At 45.9% G+C, this 21391-nt stretch overlaps 1 protein-coding gene across 23 annotated transcripts in view; it reads left to right on the top strand.

The window, feature by feature from the left end:
• Positions 1 to 9275, top strand: part of Ank3 (ankyrin 3) — a 483262-nt gene extending 473987 nt beyond the window's left edge. For all 23 annotated transcript variants that reach the window (XM_052744761.1, XM_052744755.1, XM_052744757.1 and 20 more), the window contains 2 exons: positions 1127 to 1212; positions 7774 to 9275. In XM_052744761.1, the coding sequence (XP_052600721.1) occupies positions 1127 to 1192 (66 nt within the window). In that variant the 3' untranslated portion in view covers positions 1193 to 1212; positions 7774 to 9275. The remainder of the gene's footprint in view (positions 1 to 1126; positions 1213 to 7773) is intronic.
• Positions 9276 to 21391: the final 12116 nt, after the last annotated feature.

Genomic DNA, 21391 nt, shown 5'->3' with positions numbered 1-21391 from the left:
CAACCACTTTTCTTGATACCACATCTGAATGTTATGTACTTACTGTTGTCAGAATAATCACAGAGATAAGTTCATTTATTAGAGACAAAATGGTCCAGCTGGAAGGAGAAAGAGAAGGTAGAATCCGTGACCATCAACAGCCCCCTTGAGAGGGTCCACACTTGGCCTTCAGTTGGTGCCTGTCTAGGACCCTGAGGGAGGAGGACACTGTTAGGGTAACAGAGTTTGGCGCACAACTTTCCTGCCCATCATATTCTGTAGAAAAATCCAAACTTCGCTGTCACATCATGTTTTGTGCAGCCCCATGTCCAGCGTGCTAACACAGAACCAACTTGGAGCTGTGAGTGTAGCTCACCCAATGAACCCTTTCCTGCCAAAGACGACGTCTTGCTATTACGCTTTGCTGTTTCCCAAATCTTCATCATATTTAAAGGTAGGAAGTTAGGTACCAAATATTATGTTTGCATAAGAAAACAAGCCAACTGCAAAGTCCTGAGGACCAGGCGAGACGGGAATAAAGACCCCCTCCCCTCCCCACCATGCCTTCTGTTGAAGGGAAAAGTAACCGTGCGTCGCTCTCAGAGAAGTGTCTACCTGATAGCCAGGAAAGACAGTCCCAATCTGTAGAAACTGGTGCTGTCTTGGACCAAGATGGAGGGGACAGTGTTGGTAATTCCATAAACTAAATAAAGAGAAGCAGTCGGACCAGCCGTGGCATTTAGTTCTGGCGTGGTGCTTGTTTAGGAAGTCCCCGTCACACCGCAACAGACTAGTTATGGTTTTGCTGGCTGACAAAAAATCATCGACTACGATTCTAACATTTGGGATTCGGGTGCCTTGTGAGTGTCAATGACGATTTCTTCCAGCCCGTAGGAAACGATCTGGCGGCTCTCTGAGATCATTAACCCTCTGTGCTATGACGCCTCATTATGTTGTGGTTCCCTTGAACGTGCTGTGGCATGCTGTGGCCGTGGTGAGCTGGTCTGTGCAGGCGAGCCAAGCAGATCGTCTGAGGATGTCCCGTGGCCCTCCCCACTTCTCCTTCCTGCTGCAGCCTCCGGGGTCCAGCAGGGGAACTGCTCCCAAACTCTTCCACCGCAGAAACGTAACGTGTGCTCTCCTTTAGCAGGGGGAAGGCTATAAAGTGAAGACGAAGAAAGAAATTCGGAACGTGGAGAAAAAGACCCACTAGTGACAGTGACATCAGTCCAGGTGAGAGATGTACTTATGTCAACAGTGAAACTTAAAAGTCTCAAGAATTTTCTAGATTCCCTAAATAGGTGACTCACATCTTTCTCTTTTTTTTCCACTGGAACAAACTATGAAGTCATCCCTGCTCTTTTTCTGCATATGAGTACAGATGTCCACATGTGTGTGTGTGTGTGTGTGTGTATGTACATATGTGTATCTACACATGTATATGTACATTCACACATATGCACACTGGGTCTACAAAAATTCTCCATGTGTATATGGCATCTGTAGGAACAGATAAAAATAGGATTCAAGTTTCCTATTCTCTTACCATGACAAATGGCTCCCCATTGACAGGCAGCAGCCATTTCTAGTGGGAAAATTGTCAAGCCAGTTCCAATGGACTGTGTTCAACCCCAGGAGTTTGAGTTAATACAGAGCTGTCACCAAGTCTGAGTTAAATAAATAGAATCTGATACATCAACCTTTTTTTTGGTAAACCTAGACACAATTAAGAGGTTGATCATATGGGCTTTTTAGAAGTTAAATATTTAATAAGTGAGCTGTGTTTATATTTGTTTGGACTTTGTTTCCCTTAACATTATTTTTCTGGATTTCACATTTTTCTTCCTTTTTTTTTTTTTTTGATACAGATACAATCAGAAAGTTAATTTGGGGTGAGAAAACAGTTTTGGAAAGTTGTGTCCTTGGGGTGTCTTCTCTCTGTCCTTTCAGTCCCCTGGGTCAAACTGACAAAGAGTGGGAATTCTAGTCTCATTTTTTTTTATCTGTCCTCCCCTGCCAACAAGGAACCCTGATATTTGCGTGCAGAAATAAGGAATTGGGAAATAACCTCATTTAAGGTATCTAAGGCTCAGATAGAATTTTATTTTTGAGATAGGGTCTCTTGGAGCCTAGGCAGGACTTGTACTTCCTATGTACCTGAGGATGACCCTAAACTCCCGATCCTCCTGCCTCCCCCTCCTGATTGCTTAGATTCCAGGCCAGCAGCATGCCATGCGCAGTATATGCAGTATTGGGGAATCAAACCCACGGCTTCATGCATGTCAGAGAAGCACTTTACATCTGAGCTCCATCTCCACCCTCCCAGGTAGATCCTTAGTTCTGCCCGACAAATGCCCTCAGTATTTGCTCTACAGTATCTTTCCTTTGCCCTCTGCGAGGCGCGTAGTGGACTTAGCAATCCCATGATGCCCTGCTGCACTGGACTCACGCTGTGAACTCTGGGTGGGAGCCCGTTGTCATGTTGTGACCATTGATGAGATTGAAAAAGAAGAAGAGGAGCCCCAGATGTTCTGGAAACAGAATTCTGTGTGTGTTTCTGTGTGGCTCTTCAGTTCTCACAGCCTCCCCTCTTGGATCGGTGCCATTGGCATCCCGAGTTAACATAAGGAACAGGACCTAAGAGGTTAAGAAGGTTGCCCACGGTCATATAAAAGCGGTAGAACTAGGAAAGAAACCCTAACAGGCTACCTCCAGATGCTCGTCCTTGGGGCTCTCTGTAGACCTGACCTGGCAGGGATGGGAAGGTCCCCAAAGACGCAAGTAAGCTGAGCTTTCATGAACCCGAGTTACTCATCTGTGGGGATTCTGGCCTCCACCCTAAAGCCAAAAGGAAGTGATTAGATGTGCAAGGCAACAGCTCCACCACTAGACTGACTTGCCCAGCCCGTGGCCTTTGGAGAGCTTTTATTTTGTAGTCCAGGCTAACCCAAACCTGGCAAGAGCCTAACCACTAAGCACTAGGCTCAGTGGTAGAGTACTTACCCAGCAGGCACAAGGCTCTGTCTGGATTCAGTCCCCAGCAGCATACACACATACTCATGTACCCTTCCCTGAGAGCTGGGAAGTGCATGCAGGTAACCCTAGTTCTTTAGCAGCTGAGGCAGGACTAATCAATCGCAAGGCTTAGGGGACAGTGGCGATCAGTGATTTCCAATGGCAGTCGTTCATTGTGGCCGTTGGTGGCACAGAGGGGTGAGAGTAAACAGGGGCGTCAAGTCGTTTACCAACTGTATGGGCTTGGTCAAGTGACCTAAGGAATGTTGTCATTTCCTTGGTGGAACAGGGAGTGGTTGAAATGAAGCCTGGAGGAGCAACACTAACCCCCTGTGGAAGGAAGGATAAGAGTAACGGGTCTCAGAGTTGTTTCAGAATTCAGTCAGTTCAGACGTGTCACCTGCTTCACAGCAGGGGCTGCTGAGCCCCTAGAAGCCCCCCGTGAGAAGGTACTGTTATAAAAGTATTAGGAGAAGCAGGAAGGAAACAAGACGAGCAGCTTGCCAAGGCAGGCATAACGGTGGCAGCCAGCAGAAGTCACAGCAGCCGAGCTACCCAGCCCCTCTCCCAGGTGAAGGTGGTTTACTACATTCACTATCAGTGGTTCCCATAGTAAACTGAGGCAGTCAGTAAAGCCTCGGGTGTCTGTTCCTTTTCACCAAGGAATGAAGCAGAGACCCAGACAAAGCCAGAGGAGGTGATGACCACCCCTCTCCCTTTCACAGACTGAGGTAGTTCATCCCACTCAGGCCCCTGTCTCTGGGACCTTTTCCCAGAATGTATCCAAGGTACAGATAGTTTTCTGTCTGTTTTCCTGATACATGGTGGAGACAGAATTGAAGCCAGGGAGTGTGGCTGTTGGCCCTTCCTAACACCCTTGCCGTTTTAATTACCGGTGCAGGAGGGGACATAATACTGCCCCGTTATTAGGATTGATGTAATTCACTTCAGGACAGTGCCAGATAGGTAATAACCACCCAGTAAAAATGAAAGAAATGCATTTTCTTTTGCTTTAAAAATATGCACCAGTCTGTTCCCGGTATGTTTGCTTTTTCCTGCCGGCTCTGCAGCTTTGGCTGTTTTTAACTCAAGTCGCTAGGAAAGAACCAATTCAAAAAGGCCTCATTTATTGCTATTAGTTGAAGAGGAAATCTGTTCTGAGTTGGGAGTTGTTTTAAACTAAGTTTTCAACCAAGTGTGCTAGTGCACATCTATAATTCTAGCACTTGGGAAGACAGAAGTAGGAGGATCAAGAGTTCAAGGCCAGCCTTGGCTACGTGAGACTCAGTCTCCAAAAAGAAACCAAACAAAAACTAAAGGAAAAGCAAACCTTAATTTTAGATTATAGTTTCCCATTATAGTGAAAATGACTGCTTTTAAAAAGGAAATATGGGCCAGCAAGGTGGCCCACAAGGAAAGGTGCTTGCCACCACGCCCGATGTGGAGATGTGAATGAGAATGGTCCTGTAGGCTCGTATTTGGAGGCTTGGTCCCCCATTGATAGAACTGTTTAGGAAGGATTAGGAGGTGTGGCCTTGTCAGAGGAAGTGTGTCATCCTTCAAAACACACACCATTCCTACTTAGCTCTCTGCCTCATGCTCTTGATCAAGATGTAAGCTCTCAGTCTATCTGAGAGCCTACTTGTTGCCATGCTTCCTGCCATGATGGTCTTGGACTCACCCTCTGAAGCATGAAGCCCCAATAAACTCTTCTATAAATTGCTTTGGTCACGGTGCCTTAGCGCAGCAATTTAAAAGTAACTAAAACACCTGACAACCTGAATTTCAGTCCCCAGGACCCACATGATAGAAGGGCAGAACCAGCTCCCACAAGTTGACCTCTGACCTCCATACATATGATGTACCAGGTACATGTATATGCACACACAGGCTAAACTAAAACATAACACAAGGGGGTGGGAAGAAGGAGGAGAGAGGGACCTGTGGTTGGTATGTTAAATGAATAGAAAATTTCTTAATAATAAAAAGAAAAATAAGAAAACATAACACAAAATTTAAAAGATTAAAAGGAAACATTCTTAGCCATATGATAAAAGGAAGGGGGAGGAGGGGGGAGATAGGTGGGGGGAGATAGGTGGGGCGTGAACAGAAGATCAGAGCAGTTCTCTGTGTGCACAGAGCAGACCCCGTGGAATCTGTCAGGTGAGAGGTCACCTGCAAAGGAGGATCTGTCTCTTTAGAGCCCTGGAGTCTGCACTTTGAAGGAGACAGATTTAAAAGGAGCTGGAGGAATAGGGAGGAATTCCATCCATGTTGACTAGAGAAGGAACGTCCAAGTGGAGGCAAATTCAGGAGCAACCGAAGATCGTGTGCAATGCTGTGCATAGCTGATGGGCATGCTGCCTGCATTCCCGAAGTAGGACCAGAGGCAAAGAGCGGTGCCAGCAGCACCTGTGGCCTCAGAAACCAATGTCTAGGCTTACCCTTGATCTATAAAACCAGAAGCCTCGTGTGTAGGTCACCCCAGATGGCCATGTGCACATTAAACCTTAGGAAGCCCGCCTCCAGGACCCATTGTTGACTGGCTTGATCCAACACTGTTGGGGTGTGGGTGGGGGGTTGTTTTCAACACTGGCCCCTGTAGGTGTGGACTGGGCACTGGGACTTATTAAACCCACCACACAGCCCACTTTGAGAACTGGGGGAGAATGTGACTTCAGTAGAGGATATTGGGAAATAAGTTCCCAGTTGTGCACTGGGCTGGACTGATGAGGGCTGCAGGTGTGGAAAAAATAAAAAACCTGAGTATTTCCGGAGGCCTCTAAAGGGACTCCGAGTTCTGACCCCGAACCTGTACTGGACCTGGAGCTGTGGTCTCTAAGCATCCGTTAAAATGTTTCTTACAATGAAAATAAATTAGTCTAAAAGCATGGGCATGGCTGCGAATTTCTCCCACGTTCACATATGAAAGGATAGACCAAAGCCATGGAAACGCCCCTCCTCTGAATGTGTCTTAAGTCCTTTCCCTTTGTTCTCTGCCCTCAGAGAGGGGAGGGGATTCCCAATTCTGTTTCTGCTGTCCTCACCATGGCCTCTGGCCTCACAACATCCCAGCCACCAGAGGGCGCTCTCACCACAGTTCATTTTCTTATTGCTTAGCCAGGGTTCTCAACCTCTTTGCGCGACACTGCCCTTGGTATAAAATGTTTATACACAGGGTTATCCATCCACTAGCATTCCTATACCCATGGGGTTGGAACCCACATTCTGACTGCCTGAGAACTAGAAAGACTTGAAGGTTAACTACTGCTTTAAAAAAAAAAAAAAAAAAAAAAAGCCACAGTACAGAAGGACATAATTAACCGAATTTTAAAAAGTAGTAAAAACAAACCCACTCTATCTAGAGAGACAATGTTGGCTTATATTGAGAAGACAAAGGCTTTGTTTTGTATATTTAATCCAAAATTAACTTGGGAAGATAGGCTGGTTATTAGAAAATGTAAAGCTAACAGATGGGAGTTCACTCAGTTATTTAGCGGTCTCACGTTTATAGACACTGACTAGAGATTATTAAACTCTACGTCATAGAAGTATGGTACGTTAAAACTTTCCATACCGATGAAGCTGGGACACACGAGGGCAAGTTTAGAGAATAGTGTGGGAACTCACTCTCCCTGGATGAAGAGGGTGATGTGATCCCAGAGCCCTGTAAGCAGCCCGGTGCCTGGAAGATGGGGATTTAATGACCGAAACCAAGGTGTGAGAATCCTGATGGATAGGGTTTGCCTACCCTCTGTAATCGGATCTACTGAAGCCGGTCACTCTCCTTCCCGGAGCAGGGCAAGTGTTGAAATCTCAGAGGAGTGGGTACTTTGGTGTTCTTGGCTCCGATCTCCCCTGACCTGGGCCCGGGAGGTCAGTAGCCAAGGCGCACGAAAAAGGCAGCCAGACCCAGAATGGGAGACAGACAGGGAAGAGCGGTTGAGGGTGTTTACACAGGGCAGGATGTCATGGGTGACCCACCCAGCGAGAAAGAAACAAGTCTGGGTAAACAAGCTCAAGGTCACCAGGACACCTCTGTTCCTGGCAGAAGCCAGATTCTAAAGGCTCTCTGTGAGCCGCAGAAGAGAGTTGGCTGTTTTTTGGTGAGCAAACAGGTTTTTGCTTACACTCCTCACTGCCTGGTCTTGGAATTCCAGCCCGTCAGCTTCTCACCTTGACTTCCGAGTGTTTCCTGAGATACCCTTGGACTGTGGCTCTCAACCTTCCCAACGCTGAGGCCCTTTAATACAGTTCCTCATGTTGTGGTGACCACCCCCAGCCCCAGCCATTTTGTTGTTACTTCAGAACTGTAATTTTGCTACTGCTATGAACCGTAATGTAAATACTTGGTATTTGACCCCTGTGTGGGTTGCAACAGTTTGGGAACCTATGGTCTAGAGTCTGGTCCTCTGAGTTGTTGTCCAGGCAGTTTAACCCCACCCTCTTAACAGGAACTGGGCCCTTGTTCTCTGAACCCTTTATGATGAACAGCAAGGAAGTCATAGATGAGTTCTCCTCTATATACAAAAATAAAGTGAGGGATGTGTCTCAGTTGGTGAAGGACTTGCCTACCATGCAGATAGGCTCAGGTTTCGGACCCCACACCACATAACGTAGGTACTGCGATTAGGGCAGGATGATCAAGAGTTCAAGGTCATCCTAGGTTACATAGCAAGTTCACGGCCAACCTAGGCTGCATGAGACCCTGTCTCAAATAAAACAACAAAAAAATGAAATGAAAACTAAACTCACTACCTACCGTTTCACTTTCCACAGGACCACGTGTTCGTACTGCCAGTATTGAGACATTCACCAGAGAATCAGCCGGAAGGAAAATATTTACCAAGAAGGGAGTGTGGGTCTGCTGCTTCCACACATCAAGGACATGATTTTTTTTTTTTTTAATGCAAAAGGAAAAAAAAAAAGAAGAAGAAAATTACTCACATTTTTTATTTAGCATGAGCCATTTTACAGAGCATGGAAACTCACTCTCATTCCCAGGATTGACACATGTGTACTGTAAGATACAAGAAGCCATGTTGTTCAGACTTGATCTTGAGTAATTTGGTGTCATTTTCAAGGAAGAAGGAAAAACAAAACAAAACTGTGCACCGGGAAGGACAGAAGATGGGATGCTCAAACCAGGAAGAAACTCTAAAATTACTAAATCCACAACAGCTCGCCTTATTTTTCTTGGACCCAAACTGTCAGGGTATATAAACACTATTTGTTTCTTTTTTTAAAGAAAAAAAATTGAAGAAAAAAAAAACATCAATAGTTTTGCTGTAAATAATAACACTGTAAATTCTAACAGAAAAAAAAATAGAATAAATGTTGATAGGTACCTGCCTCATAGAACACAAACAAGGTATCACAAACACATCTAACAATAGAAGTCCCAAGTGACTTCACCCTGGACAAGGAGGAGGTTCTGGGGTGTGGGAGGACTCTCCACTGATTCTTGTATATTAGCAATTACAATGTTTGTACACGCAAAACTGCTAGCTTGATTTTAAAAAGAAAATGCAAATCTTTAAAAAAAAAAAAAACTGCTGCAAATTTAAATAATTCCCCAAATGAGGAATTCTGTAGTTCTGTGAAAAAAATTTTTTTTTCTTCAGAATACTAATATTTTGATGCATGCATATCACCTTATTTTGATTAAACCTTTTCCAATTTTGCAAACACTACAGTCTCCTGCAACACAGGAGATTTTATCTGTAAACACAAAGCCCTTCATCTAATATTTGTTGCTATTGCCAATTTTTCAATGAAATGACCAAAAATGAAAAAAAAAAAAAAAAAAAAAAAAACGCCACATAAAACTATACAGTAGTTGCTTGGGGGTGGGAGGTGGGGGAGCTGTTAGTGCTTACAAGGGGAAATGCTTGCCACTGTAGAGGTGGATGGTGCTCACAAGAGGCCCCAGCTGTGGGTATTTAAAAATGGACTGACCGGAAACCTGTATCTAGGAGAATGGCAGCACACTGTAAAAAAAAAAAAAAAATCACTGTATTGTGTACTGGCTCTGAGATGTAGATCCCTTTCAGTAAGCCGACCACTTGTAACCACCCAGCAGTGTGTTATTAGGTTAGTAAGGCTGCGTTTTATAGGGCATTTTTCTTTGGGTTTCGGTGAGGTTCCTACATTCATTATCTTCACTTGATATCGGCCTCCATGGACACCTAGCTCTAAATGACATGTATGAGAGAAGCAGACGCTGGATAACCTAGACAATAATTTAAGCATAAAATAAATTGTGTTCAACTCTTCAACTACCTGGGCTCTACAGTGTCCTTGTGTCCTCTGGCAAAGCGCAGCTGTCTCATCCCTAGTCACAGGGGTCCTTTCTGTGCCTCTGGTCACTAAAGCAATAGTCTGGACCATTCCGTTCTCGCCCTGAGAACACCCACCTTTGGATAAACTGTGCTGCATAAATTGTTCATTTTGTGGGGTCGCCAAAAATTAAAAATGGAGTCATCTCTGTTCACATCTCTTCAGGCTGCCCTGCCCCACAAAAGAAGTTGGGGTTTATACAGCCAATGTGTCGAGAAGTCATTGATCCATGCTCTCAGGAAGCATCCACCTGCACGGGCTTTTAGCCCAGAAAACATTTGTTTAGTTTTTGTGTCCACTGGTTTTGGGGTTTTTTGGTGGTTTGGGTTTTTGTTGTTGTATTTGAGATAAAAATCTTAAATGTTTGTTTAGTATAAGTGACATTTGTTGTCAGAGCTTACAAATTGAGAAATTTTATTTTATTTGGTACTGGACATTGACCCTAAGGCCTCTTGCACACTAAATGAGTGAACTACCACTGGGTGGTGCTCTCTGCCGCCCGTTGATATTTTTGAGACAGGGTCTCACTAACGTGTCCCAGTTGGCCTTGACCTGGCCAGCCTTCTGCCTTGTCAACTAACAGGCCTGTGTCCCCAGGCTGGATATGACTTCTCAAGGAAGCCACATTTGGCTGCAGCGGGCCTCTATTCCAAAAGACGCTGAAGCCGTGATTCCTGCTCTCTCCAGCCAGATGTGTGGTCCCCCATGTACCAGCCTCATGTCTTACCTTAGCTTCATAGGCACTTGGAATTTGGGGCCCCTTAACTTCATGATTCTGAGTTCCATAGGGAAAGATGCCATGCCATTCCAACTTTTACCCCAGCCCTCAGCCTGGCACGGTGCAGTAGGGGTGGTATCTGTCATCATCCTTAAACTGCAGGTACACACTATGTAACTTCTTCTAAATACATTCCATTCATTGACTCAGCTCTTACAACCACTGTGTGAGGCAGGTACTATGTTTGATCATCACAGGCACCATATAGAGTTAAATGAGTGCTTAATGCCATTCAAGGCTATCAGTGCCTGTCCATTGAAGATGGCTGTCAAGTGGGGTGATACTCTCCAGAATGGATGCAATACCAGGCAGGTTTCCTGAGAGTCTATTTGGTCTAGAGAAGCCACTCCAAACAAGGAAGCGGAGAGTACATTTGCATGTCATTTGCATGTCGTCCCCTCCCCTTCCTTATCAGAATCATCTTTACAGACAAGCTGCCACTCCTGAAAGGTTTTTAAAACTGCCCTCAAAGCTCCTTGTAAAACAAAAATCAGAATGTAAGAATCTTAACCTACCATTTAAGAGCTATGAATTCTTGCCCTCTGGCCTTGCTAGAGATTATTCTGATCTATAAACGTATTAGGGAAGAAGGGATTAGGGTACATGCTTGGAAATCTGACTGCAGAAACAGGTAGAGGGTTTCAGATGATGCCAAAGCCATGAATTGACTCAGAAGCCTCTGAAACGATGATAGATTTTATTTACATCTCTAACTTATGTATTGACATGCACTGAGTGGAGCATATGTTTGTATTTCTAGTATAGTCTGACCTGCCAGCTCATTCAAATGTATTTAAGTTTTTCTTTGACATTTCTGTAAAAAAGAAAGAAGTGGGAAAAAAATGAACTGTGACTGATAAAATCCTGAGATGGGCCAGTTTTCTTTTTTTTATATTTTTACCAAACTCTTAAGTTTGTTAACCTGAAAGGTGTTATTGAGTGCATTACCAAGTGATGGGTTGCTTCTTGGAGGGATTCTCCTCACTGCCCACTCAAGCAGCCGCTGTCCTCACCTTGGCATTCTAGCATTCCACCGTGTTCTTTTTAGCATCACCTTGGGGGTGATTCAATGGAAGTTTCTCTCCATGGTAAATAAACAACAAAGGAAAATGTGGTTTGCTTGCCTTTATTCAAAGCACCAGCTCACATTTGACTGTGCAAAGCCCAGATGGAAGCCACAGGACTAGCAACTGCTGTCAGCCTCTGGCAGAGCCACAGCATAGAACCTCATGCTTCATCCAGGTGAATCTGGGTATTGTCTTGTTGGCCAGGCACTGGCATATTAAAAGATATAACATTTCCTAACCACGTGGCATTGCTTCTCTGACATGAACAGATGGTTAAATCATTGAGAAGTCAACATTTCCAAGGTTGGTATCTGAGGCATTTTTTTAAAGTCCTTTTAATAAGAGACAAACGGCATGGCGACTTTATTTTCATTGGTTCCCTGTTTCCTAAAACAAAAATTAGAGAGTGGATCCTGACAAGCATCCTCGGTAATGGGCCAAATAGCTTTTCATTCATTCAAAGGCGGGTCTCATGTAGCCCAGGCTGGCCTTGAACTTTCTTTGTAGGCAAAAGTGGCGTTGAACGTCTGATCCTATCGCCCCCTACCTCCCGAATGCTGGAATTACAGATCTGTATACACTGCACTCAGTTTATGTGGGTTGAACTCAAGGCAAGCATTCTACCGACCAAGCTATGCCCTCAGCACACTTTTACTTATTTAATAGAATCTAAAGCTATGGTTCTAGAGAGAAATGACGGCATTCCTTGCACCTCTGTGCTGCAAGATGGGCATTGGATCCTCTGTCCCCTGTACTTCCTGAACCAGCCCGGCATTCCACTCTGTAGGACATTCGGAGAGACCTCCCCGGTTCTAGCAGAGTTCCACGGCAGAGCTAGGGTGGACATGCTCATAGGACCCTGAGGGTAATGAGATGCGGGGACCACAGGGTATACACTAGGAGCAAGAATAGGTGGAATCTCTTCTCTGGGCCTACCAGGGAATTCTAGAAAGAAAAGGGGATGGGGAAACACCTCCCTGCTTCATTTGCCCCTGATACCTTCAAATGACCGCTTTGCTGTTCTCTTACTTAAACTGTGGCACAACATTGAGAACTGGATGCCGGGCTGACTCCTTGGCCTTTCACAAATTTCTGTGTGATGTTCACCACGGGATCCTCAGAGGAAACCGTGTGGCCCTGTGAGGGAGGACACACATCATCCTATACCCACCTACACACTTGGACGTTCACAAAAGTGGGGATCCCTTCACCAGCCATGGTCCTAATCCTTACCTTCCTCACTCACCACCGAGAAAAACAGGCTGTGAAATGGGGCATGCACCCTGAACCCTGCAACAGCTTGGCTGCCTCAGGATGTTGCTAAGTGATTGCTGGGTTGCTAAGCACCAAAGGGTCCAGAAATTACATCCAGGACTTCTTTGGACCACTTCCAGCCTGCAGAGATGTTTGGACTACATGAATTTGAACTGAAGGGCAACATTTGGAAGAAAAAAGTAAAAAAAACAAAAGTGCTTTTAAGTAAAAATGCAGTGTGAATTCTCTTTAAGATCTGAAGATGTGACCATGCCATTTCTGGAATTCTCTGCAGTAGCCATTGCCAGCCACAGAGAGCGAACATGTGTTCGACTTACCCATCACAACTCCTCTACCTCCTTTATCCCTGTTTCCTCTAAAACCCAACCAATTTTATGCATTTCAATTCCCAGTCTTCTTCCTTCACTACAGTTGAAGGAAAGGGAGAGCGGTAAATTGATGCTGTCCTGCCTATAATATTTAAAACCTTCCTTTTGAGCAAGCTCAGAATCTACTTCATGATTACCCCATGCTGGAATAAAGGAGTAAGTCAATAGGAAAAGAAAGCCCGCCACTTGTTTCTCCAAGCTCATCTATCCCCACATTCAGGGACCACCATTATTCAGCTGCCCACCTGAGCATGAGAAGCATCAGTCAGTCCCCTCCCCCAACCCTCAAGGTGGAGAGGACAGAAACGCCATGACAGATAGATCCGAGAAAACACGGAAACCCAGCTTCAGCGGCTCAGTCTGCCTGGAGCATGCTGGGAAAAGGGGAAGGTGGTGTGAGGTGGAGTGTGGTGGCCCTGTAACCTTTGAGCATAGCCACTGCACTTTTGGGCCACACTCACTAACCAAAATTAAGTGGGATTGGAAAGACCTATAAAGAGCATTTCAATATAAACTTTACAACATTTTTTTTAAAGTTATTTAACTCGCTCCAAGAATACAAGCCTGTCTTACTTCCCAGGATACTGGGTCTAAGTGTAAACAATTAAACTCACCACAATGTTTTTCTCCCATCCATAAAGACCCACATAATCTTAACCTCGCTCCAAAACCTCTGCTGCCGATGCTTACCCACAGTGGAAACTTAGGTATACCAAACGAACACTCCCATGAGTCAGAACTCAAACTACATCCTTGATAGATTCTCTAGTAGTTTCCTTATCCCTCAGGAATAAGGAAGTGGCTGGAAAGATAACTCAGTGAATCAGAGCACTGACTGCTCTTCTAAGGATCTGGATTCAATTCCCAGCATCTACATGGCAGCTCGCAACCATCTTTAACTTCTGTACCAGGGGAATCCATCGCCCTCATCTGGCCTCCAGCGGTACTGCATGCACACAGTGAACAGACACACATGAATGCAAAACCACCATACAGGTAAAATATAAATAGAGGGAGGGGGAAAAAAACTTAAAAGAAGAAAAGAACAAGAAGGACCACATCAGCCACAGCACAGTGCACATCTGGGCTCACAGAATGTGTACAGTAAGTGTTCAGCTTCACATACCTAGATTGGCTTGGTTTCCCTGGTAGATCCATCTCAGGGCTACTGTTCGCACATGACAATTCAGTATTGTGCATAGAGCGCTGTAGGTTGTCAGAGCTTCAATCGGTGAAGGTAAGAGCTTAAGACACCCCCCGCCCCCTGCTCAGCTTGATGACATCTGTTCTTATGATGTCTTCCCCAGACATAGCCTGAAGAAAGAAGGAAAAAGGCTATGAAGGTGCCAGGAGGGGACTCGGTGGGAGCAATGCTGGCTGACAAAGGTAGGAGCTGAACTTGGACCTCCAGAATTCATGTGTTGAACAGCCAGGCATCACCACACACCTGGTACCCTAGTCCGAAGAGCTGGGGGTGTGCTAGTGATGCACGATCCTGATTAGTCTTAATCAATAAAAACCCAGAGTCACATAACAAGGGTGAAGTCTGAAAGATCAGAGAAGCAGAGCAGCATTCACTCGAGAGTTCTCACCTCTATGAAATCTCAGACTGAATGCGGGTTGGGGATCCTGTCTTCACCCACCGATATTCCTGTCTCTACCTCCCAATGCTGGGATTAAAGGCATGAGCCTCCCATGTTCTGGGACCAAAGGCATGATCCTCCCAAGTGCTAGGATTAAAGGTGTGAGCCACCACTGCCTGACCTCTATGGTTAACTAGTGGCTAGCTCTGCACTCCAGGCAAGCTTTATCTGTCAGAACACAAACAAAATATCACACAAGAGGCTAGATGTGGGCAGATCTCAAGACCCTACTAGACAACTAGCCTAGCAAAAACAATGAGCTTCAGGTTCAGGGAGGGAGTCTGTCTCAAGGGAATAAGACACAGAATGACAGACTGACATCTGACATCTTCTTGGGCCACTGTTTGGATGCACACCCACACTCTGCAGGAATACGCACACATCATTCAAAAAGAGCCCATGAAACCTTATCCCATTCTAGGATATAGGGCTCTCAAGAAGTAAAGAATGAGACCATAAACCTCGCAGGTGTTGTGGTGACAACACCTGTAATCCTATCACTCGGGAGGCAGAGATCCATCTGGATCTCTGTGAGTTCAAGGCCACACTGGAAACAGTGTGGAAAGGCAGTGGTGGCACATGCCTTTAATCCCAGTACTGGGAAGCACACACGCCTTTAATCCCAGGAAGTAATGGCAGGGCAGAGAAAGGTATATAAGGCATGAGGAAACAGGAACTAAAGCAGTTCAGCTGAGACCCTTTCCGGTGAGGACTCAGAGGCTTTCAGTCTGAGGAAACAGTATCGGCTGAGGAGTTGTCGAGGTGAGGTTGGTGGCGTGCTCTGCTTCTCTGATCTTTCAGCTTGCACCTCAATATCTGGCTCTGGGTGTTTTATTAAAAGACCATCGAAGATTCGAACAACAGAGGGTTGAAGCAGGCTGTGCCTCACACATGGTGGCCTTTGAGGATGGGTCCACGTCCCAGTTCCACTGCTTCAGCCCTGACCCTGAACTAGCCTTGAATAATAAAATAGGAGCACATGCTTTCAGATATGGTTCTATTCATGTTTCCTTTCATGATGCTTTCCAGACTAAGCCCTAGTCTGCCGCAGAGGTAAAGAGAGTGTGGGACACAACCACAGTCAACCACAAAGGATATGCAGTGTAATGTTTAAAATGTTGACAACTGGGGGCTGGAGAGATGGCTCAGAGGTTAAGAGCACTGACTTCTTTTCCAGAGGTCCTGAGTTCAACTCCCAGCAACCACGTGATGGCTCACAACCTTTCTATAACGAGATTTGGTGCCTTCTTCTGGCCTGCAGACAGAACACTGTATACATAATAAATAAATGATTAAAAAAAATGCTGACAACTATTTCAGATTCTTTTGCCCAATATAGCATGCCCGTCACTCATGTGTTCAAGTCCCACCACTTCTCTTAAATTTGCAGGATGCATACAGTTGTGGGCTGGGCTGTGCAAATGTTTATGTGTATAAATGTTCATGTGTGTGTGGGTATGTGTGGAGGCTAGAGGACAACCTTGAGTTTTGTTTCTCAGGAACGCTGTCCCACTGACTTTGGAGGCAGGGTCTCTCACTGTCCTGGAACTCACCAAGCAGAATGGCCAGTGAGCCCCAAGTATTCTCCTATCTTTAACTTTCCAACACTGGGATTTCTATAGAGGACTGCTATGCCTGGCCCTTTTAAGGAGGATTCTGGGTATTGAACTTGGGTCCTTAGCACTTTACCAAGCCATTGCTTCAGCCCCTATACAATTTTTTTTTTTGATGTGCAATTAACACACTCCAGAGGTGTCCCTCTGTAAATCAATGACTTTCTGAATCAGTTAGAGGGACTTCAGTCATCCCAGGCCAGTGTAGTATGGTACATCATCAAAGAGACGCCAGTCACCTCACCCCCACACAATGTGGTGTTCTCTGAGTCAGTCGGAGAGGGTGTCCATGCCACTACCCCAGCACACTATGTTGTCCCCTGCAGGATTTCACACCACGGAACCCCCTTGAAAGATTATTTCAGTTTTACATTTCATTATGTCATCTCGCTCCTTTCTCCCACTACACCTTAGACCAGTGGTTAGGTAAACAGGCCACTGATCGGTTCCCGTGGGAGACGCCTCCACTGCCTGTCTTAAAACAGGAAGCTGGGTGCCAACGCCAATCAACAGTCTCTCTAAGCATACTGATAGGTTCGCCTGGTCCTGACATTCTCGATTGCAAGGCTTTCCCGAGAAGAATCGCACGCACCTTACGACCTGGTTCAGTCCTTACTCTGATACAGAGGAGTCTGCCTGTAACATCGTCCCAGCTGCAGTGGACTCCCTTATGTTACCGAAAGACAAGTTCATTCAAGCAATCCCAGCCCATTTGAATTCACTGTCTGCCTCACTGGGGGAACTTTCACTCCACCTCCAAATGTCAGCTCCTCGGGGCTGCCCTCTCCAGACTACCCCGACCCTCAGCACATCGCCATTTGTATCCTCCATAACGTCTGTCAGCAAGACCATCTTACTTTGTCCCCTTTATCATCCTGCTTTCGCAGTGTTGCCCCCACAGCGGTGGCACTGATGGGGACTAATGGCCTCTTGACTAGGCGAAGGACGGATCAGGGCACAAGCAGGCGTGGCTCAGGACACACATCTTTCCAGTGGTGTCAAAGTCAAGGAAAACCAGGCCCATCTTCAGTGACTCACTCGGAAATAGCAAAACGACCTCAGTTTGCCTTTTGAGGGTTGGCTACCGCTCACTGCCAAGAGAGACTGTCTGAGAGAACACCTTCTCCACAGCCCTTGTGAGAGTGTTCTCACCAGCTGGCAGGCCCCATCACGGTGTTTTTCCATCTTGTGCCAAGGACATGATGAGACATCATTAATATCGTCTGACGTGCACCACAGCATCAGTTATTCAAATGGTTCCCTTTGAGTCACCCCAGAACAGCGCAGCTGCTCTTGAACACTTGTGCTAGAGAAAAGCCGTCTTGCTGACTGAGTGCAAACCTCGCCAGTGAAGCGATGACTCACGAGGACAGGATAACCAGACAACCTGACTGGCCAATCACGGAACGGCTGCAGCACCTCATTGCCCAGTCTGTAGCTTTGATCTAAGTCTTGTGGTTCCACAAGGGTCAAGAATTATATACTGGGGCAGGAGAGGGGACTCAGTGGTTACGAGTGCTTGGTGCTCTTGGAGAGGACCTGTGTTTGGTTCCCAGTACTCACATTCAGCCGCTTACAACCACCTGTGACTCCAGAGGATCAAGATCGGATATTTTCTTCTGGCCTCTACAGGTACCCTCAGATACACACACACACACCCTTAAAAAATAAACCTAAAAAAAAATCCACATACTGCAGGTCCCAGTACCATTAAAGAGTGATCAAGCCTGTAGATACTTGAGGGCAAATGGCCCAGCCAAAACCACAGGGTTCTGTTAATGCAAACAAAATATTATGATGAAGAAATGCTGGCCCAGAGTTGTTAGCTCGTAGGGTATTGCAAAGGTGCTGGGAATCTCTAGGAGGTGGGGGAATGGGATCTAGATAAACGGAAGTACTGACAGACAGCAAGCTCAACTCAATTGCTCCTTCGTTTATATTGTATCAAAGCACAGTATGTAAGCATATCCATCTACATCATTTCTACCTGCCCAAATAAGAAACAAGAGCTAGGATCTGTGAACTCCAAAAGCCCTAATCTAGTCAGAAAACCATGATATGTCTTAAAATACAACATAGGAAAACATGGAGGGGTCTGTGAACTAACTATGTACATGAAGATAAAGCAGGAACAGGCCTGTACACAGCCAGGACTCCATGTGTTGGCTGCTTCTGCGATTGATGGAACTTTGTTGTCCTGGTGGTTGCTGAGACAGAGTCTTCTTATGCAGCCCAAGGTGGCCTGAAACTCACTACATAGTCCAGAATAACCTCTAACTCATGACTGGCTTCAAACATGCCTCAACCTCCGGAGCACATGACCATTGTGGTTCTTAATATTATAATTATAATGATGGTCTTCACAGCACTGTAGATACAATTAACTGACAAAGCCATGCAGGGAGCCTTACACACAAAAGCCAGCTTACACACACTAAAACACTAGCTGAATGAACGAGCACACGGTGGAAGAACAGCCCGGGGTGAGACTTGAAAGATGTGAAGAAGGACTTCAAGCTGTAGAGGAATGAGACCTTGGCAAATGGAAGGAGTGAGCTTTAAAAGAAAAAAAAAAAAAAGGCCCCTCTAGAGACAAGAACATGGTCTGGGACAGAACCAAACCAAAAGAGAGAATAGGAGGTCAGCATGGAGAATAAAACTCACCCTCAAGAGCCTCAAATGCTGTCGGGAAACTGAGGCCCTCTTCCAGCAGCCAGCCTTGTCCATCATACATCACATGTGTTTGCCTTCTTCAACATCTTTGCTAACAGGAGGTGCTCACTGGATGCAAAGCTGTAATCATACCCAGCCCACAACTGTATGCATCTGGCAGAATCACAGCGCGGGAGTCTAAGGCTTAGAAACCTGAGACCACCCGCACCCTCAAAGCATTCCCGAGCTACCCGAGACCATCACTGCACACGAAAGGGCACCTCTTTTTAAAAGTGTATTTTACGTGTGTGAGGGTTTTTCCTGCATATGGAGTAGTACCCAGAAAGGTCAGAAGAGAGCACCAGATCCCCTGGAACTACAGTTACAGGTGCTTGTGAGCTGTCATGTGGGTGCTGGAAACCCAGTCCAGGTCCTCTACAGGCATAGCAAGTGCTCTTCACTGCTGAGCCATCTCTCCAGCCCCCAAGACCTCTCTTTCTGACCATGTACCACAGGAACTGATCAGGAGGTGATATTGACAAAGAGACTTCCCAACCCCTCCTGAGCAGAAACAGCATGGTCTGAACCAAGACCATCTTCTAAAGCCAGCCACAAAGATGGAAAAGTCATCTAACAGATCATTTAAAAGCAGATCAAGAGCAACTCCTACCCAAGGAACATAACTGGGGTCATAACTCTTGACTGAGACAGGACACCACACCGAAGCAAAACCCACAGGAGTTAAGTGACGCCCGTGCGGTGGCCGGCTTGAGGTGGAGATCATGTCTCACACCACTACCCTCTGCCTCCCAGCTGGTTTCTGGATGTATCGGGAAAAGATTGTTCAAAAAGATCCCCTCCCCTATGAGTCTCCCCAAAGACCGCAAGCACCTAGTGTTCTCACAAGGAGTGGTTGGTGCTCCTTATTTGTTTTGTGTTTTTTTTTAAAGATTTATTTATTATTATGTATACAGCATTCTGCTTGCATGTATACCTGCACACCAGAAGAGGGCACCAGATGGTTGTGAGCCATCATGTGGTTGCTGGGAATTGAACTCGGGACCTCTGGAAGAGCAGCCAGCGCTCTTAACCTCTGAGCCATCTCTCCAGCCCAGTGTTCATTGTTTAATTAAGCTGGGCATGCGACCATTTGCCCATTCTATCACGTCTTGGTCTTCCCCCATCTTGTGAAGCTCTCCTCCTTCCCTGGCTGTCCGTTTCACTGTCCCCACTGTTCTTCTAGTTCATCCTTTGACTGTCGGGGTAGAACAAAACTCCTTGAGTGACCTCATCTGTCCCCAGAATGCCACAAAACACTCAAGTGTGGCTACACTGCAGAACTTCATCCCCTACTTCTCCAGCCTGATCTAGAACTCACAGTGGCAGCCACCAAGCCTCTTCCCTCAGGCTCCCCACAGGCACTCTGAAGTCCCACATCGTAAATAAACACAGGCCCAGACTCTTACAAGGAACACCCCTCAGGATGACATCACATGAATGACATCACAGTTGCATCATAGCCCCCGGGGAGACGTGAGAGGGTCACCCTTCCTCAACCCTTCCTCCTAATTCATTTCAGATACAGGCCCCCTTCATTCATCCCCTGGTATGTCCAGTTGTCTCCATTCACACCATCACTAGTCTAGGTCCCCTTCGCTCATCTGAAAAAGTGCAATGACTTCTGAACTAGGTTTCCTACCACTTGTCTTTAAAAGACAGCATGACAGCCCCTTAAGACCCTCTGACTCCCACGGGAGGAGGGAGGAGAGGGGGATCTGTGGTGGGTATGTAAAATCAATAGAAAATTTCTCAATAAAAAAGAAAAGACCCTCTGACTATGCTCTTTCCCCACAGAAGCCCTTGCTTTTAGAATAAGAACTAAGCCCTCTAAATGTCACCCCAGAATTGTGAGACACTGGGAAAGTGACACACTTCTTTGAGCCTCAGTTTTGTCTTCCTAAGAAGGTCAACAGCATCTACCGCACCAGACTGAAATTACATTCGATACAGACGGAACGCTGGGTAAAGTTCCTGACATGAAGCCAATGCTCAGTAGAGGGCAAGGTGTGTTTTCACAAGCCTCCAGCCCTCAATCACCTCTGTCTTAATTCATATTAGTCCCTTGAAATACTTCTTGATAAGCCTTTTCGCAGAAAATGTGACCCACGAGTGACCTCAGGAATGGTGATGAACTCTGTTTTAGCAAACCTTTTCTTTCTTATTTTTTTCTTTGGTTTTTTTTTTTTTTTTTTTTTTTTTTTTGAGACAAGGTTTCCCTGTGTATAGCCATAGCTGTCCTGGAACTCGCTTTGTAGACCAGGCTAGCCTCGAACTCACAGAGATCCACTTGCCTCTGCCTCCTAAGTGCTGGGATTAAAGGCGTGTGTTACCATGCCTGGCTTCAGCAAACCTCCTTTAGCAGAGATCCCTCAGCAAGGCTAGATCCTCTGCCTACAACTTAAGGTTTCCTTCTTTCTTTCCCGTCCTTTTCCCTGTCAACTCTCCCATTAGCCATGAGCTCAAGAGCAAGAAGGAAACGTTCCATGCTTGCTGTCCCAGGACTCGGTTTAAAGAGAGAAGATCCATACAGTCCAGCCATGACTCCCTCTCAGAGATGTCTGGTGACCTTCCTGCTCCGTGCACAGCCAATTATTTGAACATA

The sequence above is a fragment of the Peromyscus californicus genome, unplaced genomic scaffold, assembly GCF_007827085.1.
Source record: "Peromyscus californicus insignis strain IS unplaced genomic scaffold, ASM782708v3 Scaffold_19__1_contigs__length_69161282, whole genome shotgun sequence".
Classification (NCBI taxonomy): domain Eukaryota; kingdom Metazoa; phylum Chordata; class Mammalia; order Rodentia; family Cricetidae; genus Peromyscus; species Peromyscus californicus.
This window is presented reverse-complemented; position numbering and strand designations above follow the sequence as displayed.